This window comes from Dermacentor albipictus, chromosome 1, assembly GCF_038994185.2.
Source record: "Dermacentor albipictus isolate Rhodes 1998 colony chromosome 1, USDA_Dalb.pri_finalv2, whole genome shotgun sequence".
Taxonomy (NCBI): domain Eukaryota; kingdom Metazoa; phylum Arthropoda; class Arachnida; order Ixodida; family Ixodidae; genus Dermacentor; species Dermacentor albipictus.
The window spans coordinates 428,491,155-428,503,226 of NC_091821.1; the positions used below are offsets into that span (position 1 = coordinate 428,491,155).

At 45.2% G+C, this 12,072-nt stretch overlaps 1 protein-coding gene across 1 annotated transcript in view; it reads left to right on the forward strand.

Annotated features, from left to right (window-relative positions):
* The window catches only part of Rs1 (Dead-box helicase Rs1), a 40,743-nt gene that overhangs the window by 26,762 nt on the left and 1,909 nt on the right, over nucleotides 1-12,072 (forward strand). The window contains exons 12-15 of the mRNA XM_065426146.1: nucleotides 526-608; nucleotides 3,375-3,469; nucleotides 5,814-6,014; nucleotides 10,435-10,505. Coding sequence (XP_065282218.1) covers nucleotides 526-608; nucleotides 3,375-3,469; nucleotides 5,814-6,014; nucleotides 10,435-10,505 — 450 coding nt within the window. The remainder of the gene's footprint in view (nucleotides 1-525; nucleotides 609-3,374; nucleotides 3,470-5,813; nucleotides 6,015-10,434; nucleotides 10,506-12,072) is intronic.

Consider the following 12,072-nt stretch of genomic DNA (forward strand, 5'->3'; position numbering starts at 1 on the left):
GAAATAGGCTTATGTTACATTCAGGTGCACGCTCATTTTTTTACTTTAAGCCCGCGAAAATAGGATGCGTGTTAGATTTGGGTGCGCATTGAAATTATGTAAATATGGTAGTCCTTAATTATGCACGTGCACACCTGCAGTCTCTCGTCACAGTACAATTGCAGATACGCCTAATAAATGTACCAGCAGGTATTTATATAGCTATTTTGGACGTGCCTATTGTGATATGAGCCCTTTGAGGCGGTAAACGGCATGCATTAATTTTTTTCGGACGTTTTCACAGTCTCCAGTGAGTCTGAGAAATTTGACCTTGACTGCGCCACTGCAGAAACTGCAGATAAGTATTAAAGTTTTAACCCAGGCGCAAGCTTGCATGGACGAGGAGTCACAGGGGCTCTCTCTTTTATTGTACTTGTTGTCACAAAGCTGATCTGCTAATTTTTGTTGCAAGACCAAAGCAGTTTATGTTGACAGTTTGCTTGTCATTGAAGCGATTTTTGACTAATGTGTGTTTATATGCTGCAGGTAATCAACTTCACGTTACCACACACTGTTCAGCATTACGTTCACCGTGTGGGCAGAACAGCTCGAGCTGGCAAGAGCGGACGGTATGTGATGACGCATCCCATCCTGAATTGAAATCGATGATTTGACAGTATCATGTCTGCTTGGGCAGTAAAGTCATGTCAAAAGAAAAAAAAAAAAACAAGACCTGCGGGAAAAAAGAATGCTGCTTGCAGTGCACTTATGGAACACTTGCTGAAGTGTGAAATGAATTTGTTGTAATTATGATTGTATGAGTGGGTACTGTATATACGAGGGTGAGTCAAAAAGTCTTTGCCCCTATTTTTTATTAGCAAAAATAAGGTGCATACAGGTAATTACAAATACTGTAAAAACTGGACTATAGGTTGGACATACTTGATGAAATGAGCGCTACGAATACGCGGACGAAAGAACACATGTACGACAGACAAGGCGTTGTCTGTCGTACATGTGTTCTTTCGTCCGCGTATTCGTAGCGCTCATTTCATCAAGTATGCATAACCAACTCACCCACATCAAGCTTCTACTATAGGTTGGACTGGAGTACAGTATAGGTCAATCCCCCAACTAACAAATTCTAAAAATGAAAAAAATCTTTTTCAATGGCAAAAGTACCGAGGGACACCCTCACCTTGAAACATATGCAACTCATGCACACTAGTGACAGTATTTATTTAAATGTTGCTCGCATGTGCACCTGGCCAATTTTTAACAGTATCGCGCGACCATCGCCCGTGTGCTTGTCAGCACCTTATTAACAGCGCTGAGCGGCGAAACACCTTCATGAGTGCAATCTTCGCGATGACAACAGCACCCAGCAATGAAAAAAGCACCCCGCAACTTATGCAGCACTACCGCCCGCGTACATAGAGAACGTGCAACGCCAACGAGGAATCTGCCATGCCAGTGTTTGCCTAGAAGAGGGGGCTGGCTGGAAAGCTCGCTCGCAACTTCAGTAAGTTCAAGGCCGCTGTAGTCGCTGCTAGGCTGCCGCGACATCAAACGAAAATAACACTTTGGGTCGCGCGAAGTGAGTAAATACTGCATGTCTTTTCCCCCGTTCATCGCACTCTCTCTGTGTTCCGTTTTTGACAGGTAAGTGGGCGATCTCATGGTATTTCGGTTAAGCAGTACTGCCGTTTAGTAGATGCTTTTTCCGAGCTCCGGCCAACTACGGTTTAACAAGGTTTCACTGTACCTTTCTCCATACATGGGCTGCATTTCCCTGTGGGTTTCGATGGGTGTTCGTCTCGTGCTCCATAGAAAACGACGAATCACACTTTGTTGCTCGTTGCCACTTCTGGCAGTAAAGAGCAGGCACTATTCACACCATCACATGCGACCGGGTCATAGCATTTTCGAGGCTACTCCGAGTCGAAAGCTAGACTTGTGGAAGGTTGCTCAGAGCTACAAAAAAAAAAATATATATATATAGAGAAGAGAGAGACCAATGTGCATCTATGAACGACGTCAGTAATGAGAGACCGCTGTTACGTGTGTCATAAAGATGATGGCCGTGAACCACTTCTTTGCATTCAGTGCACTCGCTTTCATTTGTGAGGCCGTTTCGCAGCTTTCCGAGTGTCATGCTGCTGCTTCAAATAGATCTGTGTAGATTCGGCACCAAACCATAATTTTAGTTGCAGGTACCCGATGAAGCAGCACCGGTTAGGCCTAATGGCTTAAGTAGTGTGGCCGTGATGAAAATTTGCTGCTGCCAAAGTGGTAACAGGCCGCAAGCCGTCGCGGAATGCTTGCTGCTAGTATGTTTATACAGGTGACTCATGATGTGGTCGGTCCCGAGGTCACGCATGCAGGCTAGATTGATGGCCGCTAAAGCTAAATGAAGTTCCTCACTGCGTATTCAACACAATCTGCATGCCTATCGGCGGCTGGTCGGCTCGATCTTGACACTTTATAAAATATGTGCTGCTTTTGTTGCCGTTCCCTCTGTCGATGTTGCGTCATCATTTCTATCAGTCCTGTCGACACGGACAGACCTTGCACTGACGAAGGCGGCCCTGGCCGATGGGGTGCCATTCTGCGAATTAAGGTGTTCGAGTGCTGTGTGTGCGATCCCTGCCTCAGGCAGATTTTAAGGAGCACTCACAGTGACAAAGTCTGTTACCACGTCAGCAGGGTTGGCCCATCTGTGGGGTGCCTGGCACTCCTTTTGTGTCAAAAATGAAGGGAAATACTCGCTTGGGTGGAATCAAGCACGAGGGGCTCTGTGGCCCACATGACTTGTGGCGCTGCGCAGGTCTTTGCTACGAATATATTGAATATTCGAAAAATGAATTGTAGATATTTGATTTGTGAGTTGAATTATTTGAAGGTTCACTATTCGATTCGGTGATGTTTGGTACTCGCATACCTCTAATATGTACATTCGAATGATAGGGGCACTTGCTTTTGTGGGTAAAAAAGAAAAAGAAATAAAGAAACGGCAGTTTTAACAGCCTGGTGTCATTTTTTGAAAGCTTATATGGTCTTTTGGTGCCGAAGAGTTAAAGGATGTGGGATCTACAGCAGTGCTAAATTGCACTCAGCCCAGGCATTTATACTGAAATTGACAGCTGCAGTCTGTACTTGTTTATGACCAGAAGCCTGCATTCCTAGACTGTGTCGAAATTCAGCTTTTCCACAGATCGCACATCCTGTAATTTTTTGTCATCAGTTGCACGTCTTTGAAGTTACTTTCCACCACGGAGTTTTCTAGCAAAAGTTAATGTTAACAATGTTTTTCCTAATGAAAATATAACAAGGTCTAGAAATTAGTTTAGATGAAGTCACCAGGTATAACACCGAGTGACATCTGCTGCTTGCAGGTCAGTCTCAATGGTCGGTGAGCAAGAGAGGAAGCTCCTCAAGGAGATTGTCAAGCAGGCCAGAACACCAGTCAAACAGCGAATTCTGCCACCTGGTAGGTGTGTTTAAAGCAAAAGAAACTTTATATGGAAGCCACTCCAAATCTGTTGTATCATCCATAATGTCTTCACTGAATGTTGCCGTGACAGCTCACACAGCACGTAAACTTAAAGCCCTGAATAGAGTAGGCAAACCTGTACCAATTTCTTGCTGTGAGTTGGGTTAACATGGGGGTTAACATGGGTGAGCGTTTCCACAGTGGTTAGCACTTTGAAAGCTTTTACAGTTGCATGATGTGGCTTGTATGTGCTGTTGAGCTGCCAGTGCTGGATTGTCACATCCATGTGATGATTCTTTTCTGATTGCTGTTATGGTAGCTAGCGATTCATCACACCTGAAAGCACTGACCAGCGCTAGACAAAAGCACGAATAGTTTTGCATTGTCTTGTGCATGGTGGCTAGACACTTTTGTGCAGCACAGAATAAAGCTGGACATTTATTGGCTGACATTGTTGTGTTATCATAAACGTTTGTGTATAACCCATGTGATGTCACTTTGTAGATATGTATGCGTGCATTTTATATAATTGATCGCACGCGCTTTGCCTTTATAAGCACTCGGACTGCTGTACACATTGTTCTTTCTGATATGGCATAGCTTTTCGAATAACGTGTTCATCTGTCGCTCTAGCTCTTGTTTTACCCGCTGCGGCCACAACAGACATCACTTGCAGCTTTTTTTTTTTTTTTTTGTGCAGCAACAGACATCAGCCTGCAGCTTTTTCCATAGATTTAGACCTCTATTCTCAGGCGTGTCTGGGTCAGCTATGTAAGAGACCTAGTATTCTATTGCAGCACCTTTGTCTCAGCTAACTGGTACTTCATGTTCCTGGTAATCAGAGAAATCGAAGAACAGATGAAGGGGAAATAGACACAGGAGTCTATGTATGTGTGTTCTCCGCTTTACCCTTGTTTCATTTCTGTTAACCTTCAAAAGTGTGCAGTATTGTCTGCTTGAACCCTTCAAACATGTGCTTCTTTTTGCAGGCACGCTGTTTGTAACCATTGCTTGCTCACAGTGATTTCAAACATCTTTTGTGTTTAGCAAATTCATTGAAGTGTGGAAGTTGTAGTCAGAAAAAAAAAGAGGAAATGTTGCCATCATAGTATTTTGATCTCGTTTACATTATTAGCTACACCATTCTCTCCTGCCCTGAGAAATTGCTGCTATTCAGCTTATCGCTATAACTTCCTCACGGGCACAGTCACTCCTTTGCCTGCTGACAGAGCTTTGCCACCTGACCTTCTCATGCTAAAAAGCATATTGTGTGTAGAGTTCACAATTGCTGACTTTTAACAATGTCACTATTTCACTTGTTTGTGATTGCAAGAAAGCTTCAAGTTGAGTTTGTCAGCTATCTTCTGTTTTTGCTGTACCTGTTGCTTGTCTCGTTCTTGTCATGTTTCCGTCATACCTTGTGGTGCAGAAAATGTCAACTTTTGTTTTTTTCTGCCTTTGCACGACGTCGTGGGCTCAATTTCCAGCCGCAGCAGCTGCGTTGCAATGAGGGCAGTATGCAAGAACGCTCGTGTACTGTGCTTCGAGTACGCGTCAAAAAACTCCCATGTTCTCGAAATTAATGTAGAGCCCTTCACTGCAGCATCCCTCATAATCCGCTGTGCTGTTTCTAGCTGTTAAACCCCACAATTTATTTTTGTTGCAGTATCGGTTACACAGGTGCTTCAGCTGCAGAATCAGTGTCTGTGCCATGGTCGTCAGACTGTCCCATTCAGCGGTGCATGTGCGGCTCATGCATGGAAGTTTAGAAAGTTTTCAGAGGCGCAGAGCGTTTCGTTGCAAGAAAGACAAAGCAAAGTTGGTGCACCATCAACAGTGCACTCAATTGCCTCAGTGGCAGAGCCAGGGCAGCGTCGTGCCTTTCGCTGCTGGTATGAGCGTTGTGCGTATGTGCACTATAAGCACACTAGCATTCCTGCTGAGTTGTGTGTATGCTATTCTCCGAGCAGAACGGGCAGTAAACATCATGCTAATGTTATCTAATATTTCACTGGGTGCGGACTTAACGCAGTCGGTTTCCCGTTGGTCTCCTCTCGCCTGCAACGCCACTGGAGGTCCTTTTTTTTCACCAACACTGTGAGATGTTGGGTAGCTGCCAGGGCACTGTTCCTTCTGCCCAGCAGGAACGCTGGGCACGATGCCGCTGTGCTGCATCGTGCCAACATGTCACACCAGCATATACATGGAATACTCTCTGAGAAGTCTAAGTACAACGTTAAACCTTGCTATTGCTCTCAGTGCTTCAACCTTTGGACGAAACTGCCAAAATGTTCTTTTTTGCTGCCTAATCACTCTTTTTTTTTGTTATGCACATGTCCAGACGTGGTGGCACACTTCCGGGAGAAGATAGCTGGCCTCGAGCAAGAGGTGGAAAGCATCCTGCAGGAGGAGAAGGCTGAGAAGGAGCTGGGAGTCATTGAGAAGGAGGTCGAGAAGGCGTCCGAGCTTATTAACAAGAAAGCCACCAATGAGCCACAGCGCACGTGGTTCCAGACACCCAAGGAAAAGTTTCGTGAGCAAGGTGCGAAACTCATAAGTAGCATCAATAGTCACTTGTCAATAGTCGATAGTCAATAGCCAGTTGCAGTCATAGATGGCACTGTTTTGGCAGGTGCCGTCGAACAAGAGATTGAATCCAAAGGGCAGTACATTCTATAGAGGAAAAATGGGTAGGGTACTCACAGTTTTGCTCCCTGCGCATGTGGATGGCTGGTGCAAACTGCGGCCGTTTGTTATCGCGAACGGCATTTTAGGATTTGGTAAGCGGCCAGTACGAAACTGACCTCAACCACTACCACTACTTAGACGTATCTTTACGTTACTGTTTGAATTTAACAAAACCACTGCATGCCACATCCACAGAAAGGCCCCCTTTGTGGCAGCGGGTTCACATTGAAGGCACTTCATTCATGCTCGCATGGTTACATGCGAGTGGGGATGGACTCGGACGTTCTGCAAGCTGAAAGCCAGTTTCGAAACTAACAGTGTGTGTGTAGTGTTGGCAGCCATCAGCGCAGGGACTTTCTTACCAGTATCTTTCTTCTTTTTTTATTAAATCTGCCTTTTGCACTTGTGTGCATGTAAGTGGTTGCTTTTGGGATGTCATTAATTTTATGTATACAGTTCACTTCTGTTAATTTGACACCGAGGGGACTGACGAAATCGGTTTATCTGGTGAGTCAAATTAAACAAAATGTGAAAATAAACACCAAAATGCACCACTTATTCATTTTACAGTGTTTGCCAGATTCTAACACACCCGTATCGAATGTGCGGCCTTCCTTTTTGGAAAAAATAAGGTGTGCATTAGAATCGGGTAAATACTGTAATCAAACATTGTGAGCTATGGTTATACGTAGCTTGAAAATTTTTCTAGGGCAAGCCAAAGGCAAGCTGAAATTAAGCGTTTTCGACTGGAGATAACGCGTTCAATGCATTCACAGTGCCTAAGCTATGCCACTAAAGAGGTTGTTATTGGGCTTACCATAGAGTCCAGACTCGTGTGTGCTGACTGGCCAAGTTTGAATTATCTAGCAAACGCCAATTTTGAGATTGAAATAACGAAGGTTTGTGCCCATAGAAATGCATGGGCACCAGCCGTGACTTTCAGTGGAAATCGAATCAACTGAAAAATCGAATTAACCGCAGTCGAAATGATGGAAGTATACTTTGTACCATGTTTACACGATCGTAAGTCGACTCAAATGTAAGTCAACCTTGCCCTTAGCAAGTCGGGAAAAAAATGGGCCACACCTGTGTGTGCGTTCTACAACAAAAATTTATCAGTCACTGAACTCCTCTTCTCACGTGTGCCATTGTCCTCACTAGTGCCGTCATTATCATTGCTGCTGCGGTCCAACAGCATGTCATTGTCCAGTGAAATTCTGCACTTCACGCCATGACATCAGTTAACAGTTAATTTCCTTTGCCTTTATCCTATGGTAACTTCAACACTAGTTAAATAGGGAAGGTGTTTAAGGTCCAAAGTAGGCGCCCCTCGATTATTCGAGTGCACGGTGGCAGCGTGAAGGAAGAGCCGTTATCCAGTAAAGAGACACTTTATTCAAACACCGGGGCATCTGTCCGAGTCCAAGCCCGAAACTCCGCTCTCCCCCACACAATCGAAACATGACTTTTCAAACCCTCAGCTGCACAAAAAAGTCACAAGCCAGCCAGTCATACATGTGAGTTCATCGCAACAAATAGCAAAAACAAACATTGCCCCATTGCAACAAATAGCACAACCACCTTTGTGCCACAGACGGTATTGGTGGAAACAGTGGCACACTTTACAACATGCCACCAGTGGATAGGTTTGCTCAAAGACACGTGTCATCTCCATCTCCCCTACGTTAGACTCCGAGTATCCGCCTTGATGTCCTCCCCTTTTCTCGTGCAAGTGGCCGCCATGAATGCTGCGAGAATGTTTAAACAAAACCGCGGCTTATTGATGGCACGTTTGCCGGACAATGGGCTGTCGTACCAGTACTAAGAAAACTCGGTCCCCTGTGCAGCTGTGGGCTGGTTCGTTTGAAATCCAAACACCATAATTGGGACCCGATGGCAGTTGCACACAAACGCATCTATCAGTTGTAGTCGGCTGTTTGGTTGTAAACATGCTGACGTTTTCACAAGGCATTCTCAGAAGGCGCACGGATGCCAAACATTGGCATTCAAACCGGATGGGCAGTGTCGCGTCGCCCAATTTCCGTGACCGAGACGGTCGACAGGACATGTGGGAAGCGCATGGGCATTAGCGGTGGCGGCAACCTCAAGCACCCCTACCTTTTATCTTCACGCCCATCTCCCCAAATGCTCCCCTCCAGCTAGGACCATCTTCCCTTTTGTTCCGAGCAAGGGTGCAGATTTGGCGCCTCTTCCACAGTGCAGCCACTAATCCGATTTCTGTCCATGCGTGGGTGTCTCCCGCGTCCCCTCTTTGCGGAACCCACCTGCGTCCTTTGTTTCCGGTCATTAGCCAATACAGCAACGTGTGAAATCGTCCTGCGCTTTGTTGTACAGTGTAACCTGGTTAAACTGTAGTTGGCCGGAGCTCGGAAAAAGTAAGTACTAAACGGTAGTACTGCTTAACCGAAATAGTATGAGATCGCCCACTTACCTGTCAAAAATGGAACTCGGAGAGAGTGCGATGAAAGGGGAAAAACATGCAGTATTTATTTACTTCACACGACAAACGTGTTATTTCCGTTTGATGCCGCGGTGGTCTAGCAGCGACAACAGGGGCCTCAATGCTGAAGCTGTGAGCCAGCTTTTCAGCCAGCCCCCTCTTCTCGGCAAACACTCGCACAACAGATCGCTTGTTGGCGTTGCATATTGTCCATGCACAGGCGCTATAGCATAGCAGAAGTCGCGGGGCACCTTTTCATTGCGGGGTGCTGTTCTTGTCGCGACGATTGCATTCACAAGGCTGACGTAAGGCGCAGCTTCTGCCACTGTTTGGCCTGAATCGCCCGTGCTGTCGCTTTCCATGTCGTTTTTATATGTAATTGTCGCTAGGCGACGCTTCGGCAACAACAGAGGCAACGATAGCGAAAAGTCAGACTTTATAGCCGATGTCTCTTCGCGGTCGCAGCAGCGCTGCCGAGCAACGTCTCCGCATTCTAAATGCCACACACCGTATTCAACAGTAGACCCATGTCACGTGCCAGCGCCGACTTCACACGTCACGTTCGACAGCACGGGCGATGTAGAATTTTTCTTCTATGCTAAGCATCCGACTCCTTCTTTATCCAAGTTTCGGCATGACGTGAGTTCTTGCTTGTGCGACGCCACAACGCCATAGAATAAAGAACCAACTGACAACGCTCTCTGGAACGCCGCCGAAATGATCTTGATGTTAATGTGGTTTCATGCGCAAACGCACAGAGCGCTTAGAGGCCGTTATGCTGATCTCTGAGGCTTGTTGTTCTGCCGGGCCGCCCGATAGAGACGACGCACCGCCATGTTTGCGCGACGAAAAGTGGAAACACTACGTGTTAACCAGTACATACGCAATAAGCTGATACGGTTTATGCGAATACAAAACGCATTATGTTCAATGGCCACTGAGTCGGGGGATTTGGCTTTACTACTTTTAAAACAAAACTACTGTTTAAGCGGGTACGGTTTAACGAGGTTTTACTGTAGTCACATAAACTGGGCCCTACGACAACAGTCAGACCAACACCCTAACCTGAAACTGACTACATCGCACGGAACAGCCACCCATTCTGAAAGCACCCAACTGCACACAGCTGTCAGGGAGGATTTTTTTATATGCACAGTTGGTGTAAGCTCGCAGCTTTCCGCCACAAGCCAGTCGTAGTACTCGCATCAGAATACAAACATCAAACAGTCAAACATTCAATTTGTCTCTCGCAATGCAGTTGCTTGTTGCTTCGCCTTAACGAATGGCAGCTTTCTGTGAACGAGCGCCAAATGCTTATTGGAACTGGACAATTCATGACAGTTGATGAAGCTTGACAGTGAAATGTGGCTGGTAGTCAAGTCCAATGCATCTAACAAAGAGCCAAAGAGAAACACGTGAGTGGTATTGTTGCTAAAGCAAACATAAAATTGTTACTATGCCGAAGCACTCCATTACCACGTTTGTTTTGCCTGTATTGGCAGTGCTATGCTTTGGTTTCGATTCTATGCCCCCCCTACCCCCTCCCACTTAGGATTGACAATTTTTTAAACATAGGTCGCCTAACAATTCTGTAAATATGGCACTACATGTACCGTCTGGCCAGCCTTGCACGAAGCAGTATGGCTTATGTGGGCTTGACATGTAAGTGTAAAATGAACGTATAATAAAGATTATTATCACATTGTTCAACAGGCAGGTGGTCAACACTTGTGACTCTTTGCTCCTTTATATCACCTGCCGGCCTGATGCAAGGTTGTGCTTAATCTTATATGTTTTGTGCACCTTCTTTCAGTACAACTAAAGCTTGGAAAGCACAGCAAGCAAACCCTCAAGAGGTTGAAGATACCTCCACGTGCTCAGAATGTGAGTATTTCAAAACAGTGTTCAAGGTGTCAGAACATCTGGAGGCTGCTTAATCATCTTTGGTATTTCTCATTGCGAAAGGCACAAGGGAACATGAATGCAAGAAAATTTGGAGGGTGCTTAAGCTTCATTTTTAAGAGTGGAATGTGATAGCATTAATAGATCCCCGACTACTTCTCGCACTTCCTGGCAACTGCAGCCTATGAAACCATAATGTTTACCGGGAAACGCTATGCATGAAGGTGAACTTTCTGGTAGAAACGCAGCCTGTTGCGTGTGCCGCGATGCGGCGGAGGCGAGCGCCTTTGAACCGAGCGTACCGTTCCGCGGCCGGTCTATGATAGGTAGAAATGCTGGAGAAGGAGTTTGTGTATGAGTTTACGCGTAGTAGAATTATATTTTCTCATATATTTAAATTACAATCCGACGCTTTCATGTCTGTAGGTTGGGTGTAAGTCATACTTTACGATTTTTCTGACGTTTTTACCTTGAGAAATTCAATTAGTTCAGTAACTTCTTTGCACTACACGGAGGGCCTGCATGGTTGGGTATTCGTGGTTTGGAATGATTTTTGCTGAAACGACGGTCGACGCTGGTTGCGAAATACCAATTTTGAATTTTCTGTGTCATGGGGCCCTTAACACTATCATGTTAAAATAAGGCAACGTGAGTACTGCCGTTTGACTGTCTAGCCTCCCTGCGTTTGGTTGCTGGCTCATAGTATTTTTATAAAAACATGAGAGTACAGGTATAGTAGACAACCTTCGCTTAATGACTTAATAATTTATTTATTGGAGCAGTTTAATATGCCGAAGCAACCCAGGCACACTTCAGGTATCCAGATTAATTTTGAAAAGCTTGGTTTCTTTAATATACACAAAAATCTAGGTACATGAGCGTTTTCTGCATTTGGAAGCCTGGCTGCTTCAATAGGGAGTCAAAGCGGACACACCATACTCAGCAGCCAAATTCCATAGCCACTCAACTACAATGATGGGTAGGCACATTAGAAAGCTGCCTTGGGAATTTGTCTATTTTATCTGAAGTTTAACTTTTTTGACAGACGTGCACTGTGTGAAAATAAACAACACAAGGAATCCCAAGCCGTTCAACTAATTGAGCATTCTGTCTTAAAGGGACAGACAATCGCTCAGAACATGAATTGAGATAACCCCGCTGATGGAATGAGTCCCTATCGTAGTGGCTAAAACGAGCCATCTTTTTCTCATTAAACATGGATTTATATACTTAAGTCACGAACAGTGAACTTTCACACCCCACGTGGTGAAAACATGAAGCTGCATAAGAGGTCCACCATGTGACCTTCTACTAGTGTACAGAGTCTCTGTCTTTTCATTAGTATTGAAATGCAGTATAATTTTTATTAGAGGTTTTCCTGACTTACAATGTGCAGATAAACCTTCGTTTGTAGTGAGCAGAAAAGCGGTGCTGTCTTCGTTTTCGACGAGTTGGATTGGCTCGTCTGTCGACAGAACAACAATGACGGGGTCAGCCAGCCATGACGTAGGCGTGTACTACTTGGAAGAAAACACGGTACAAATATAAG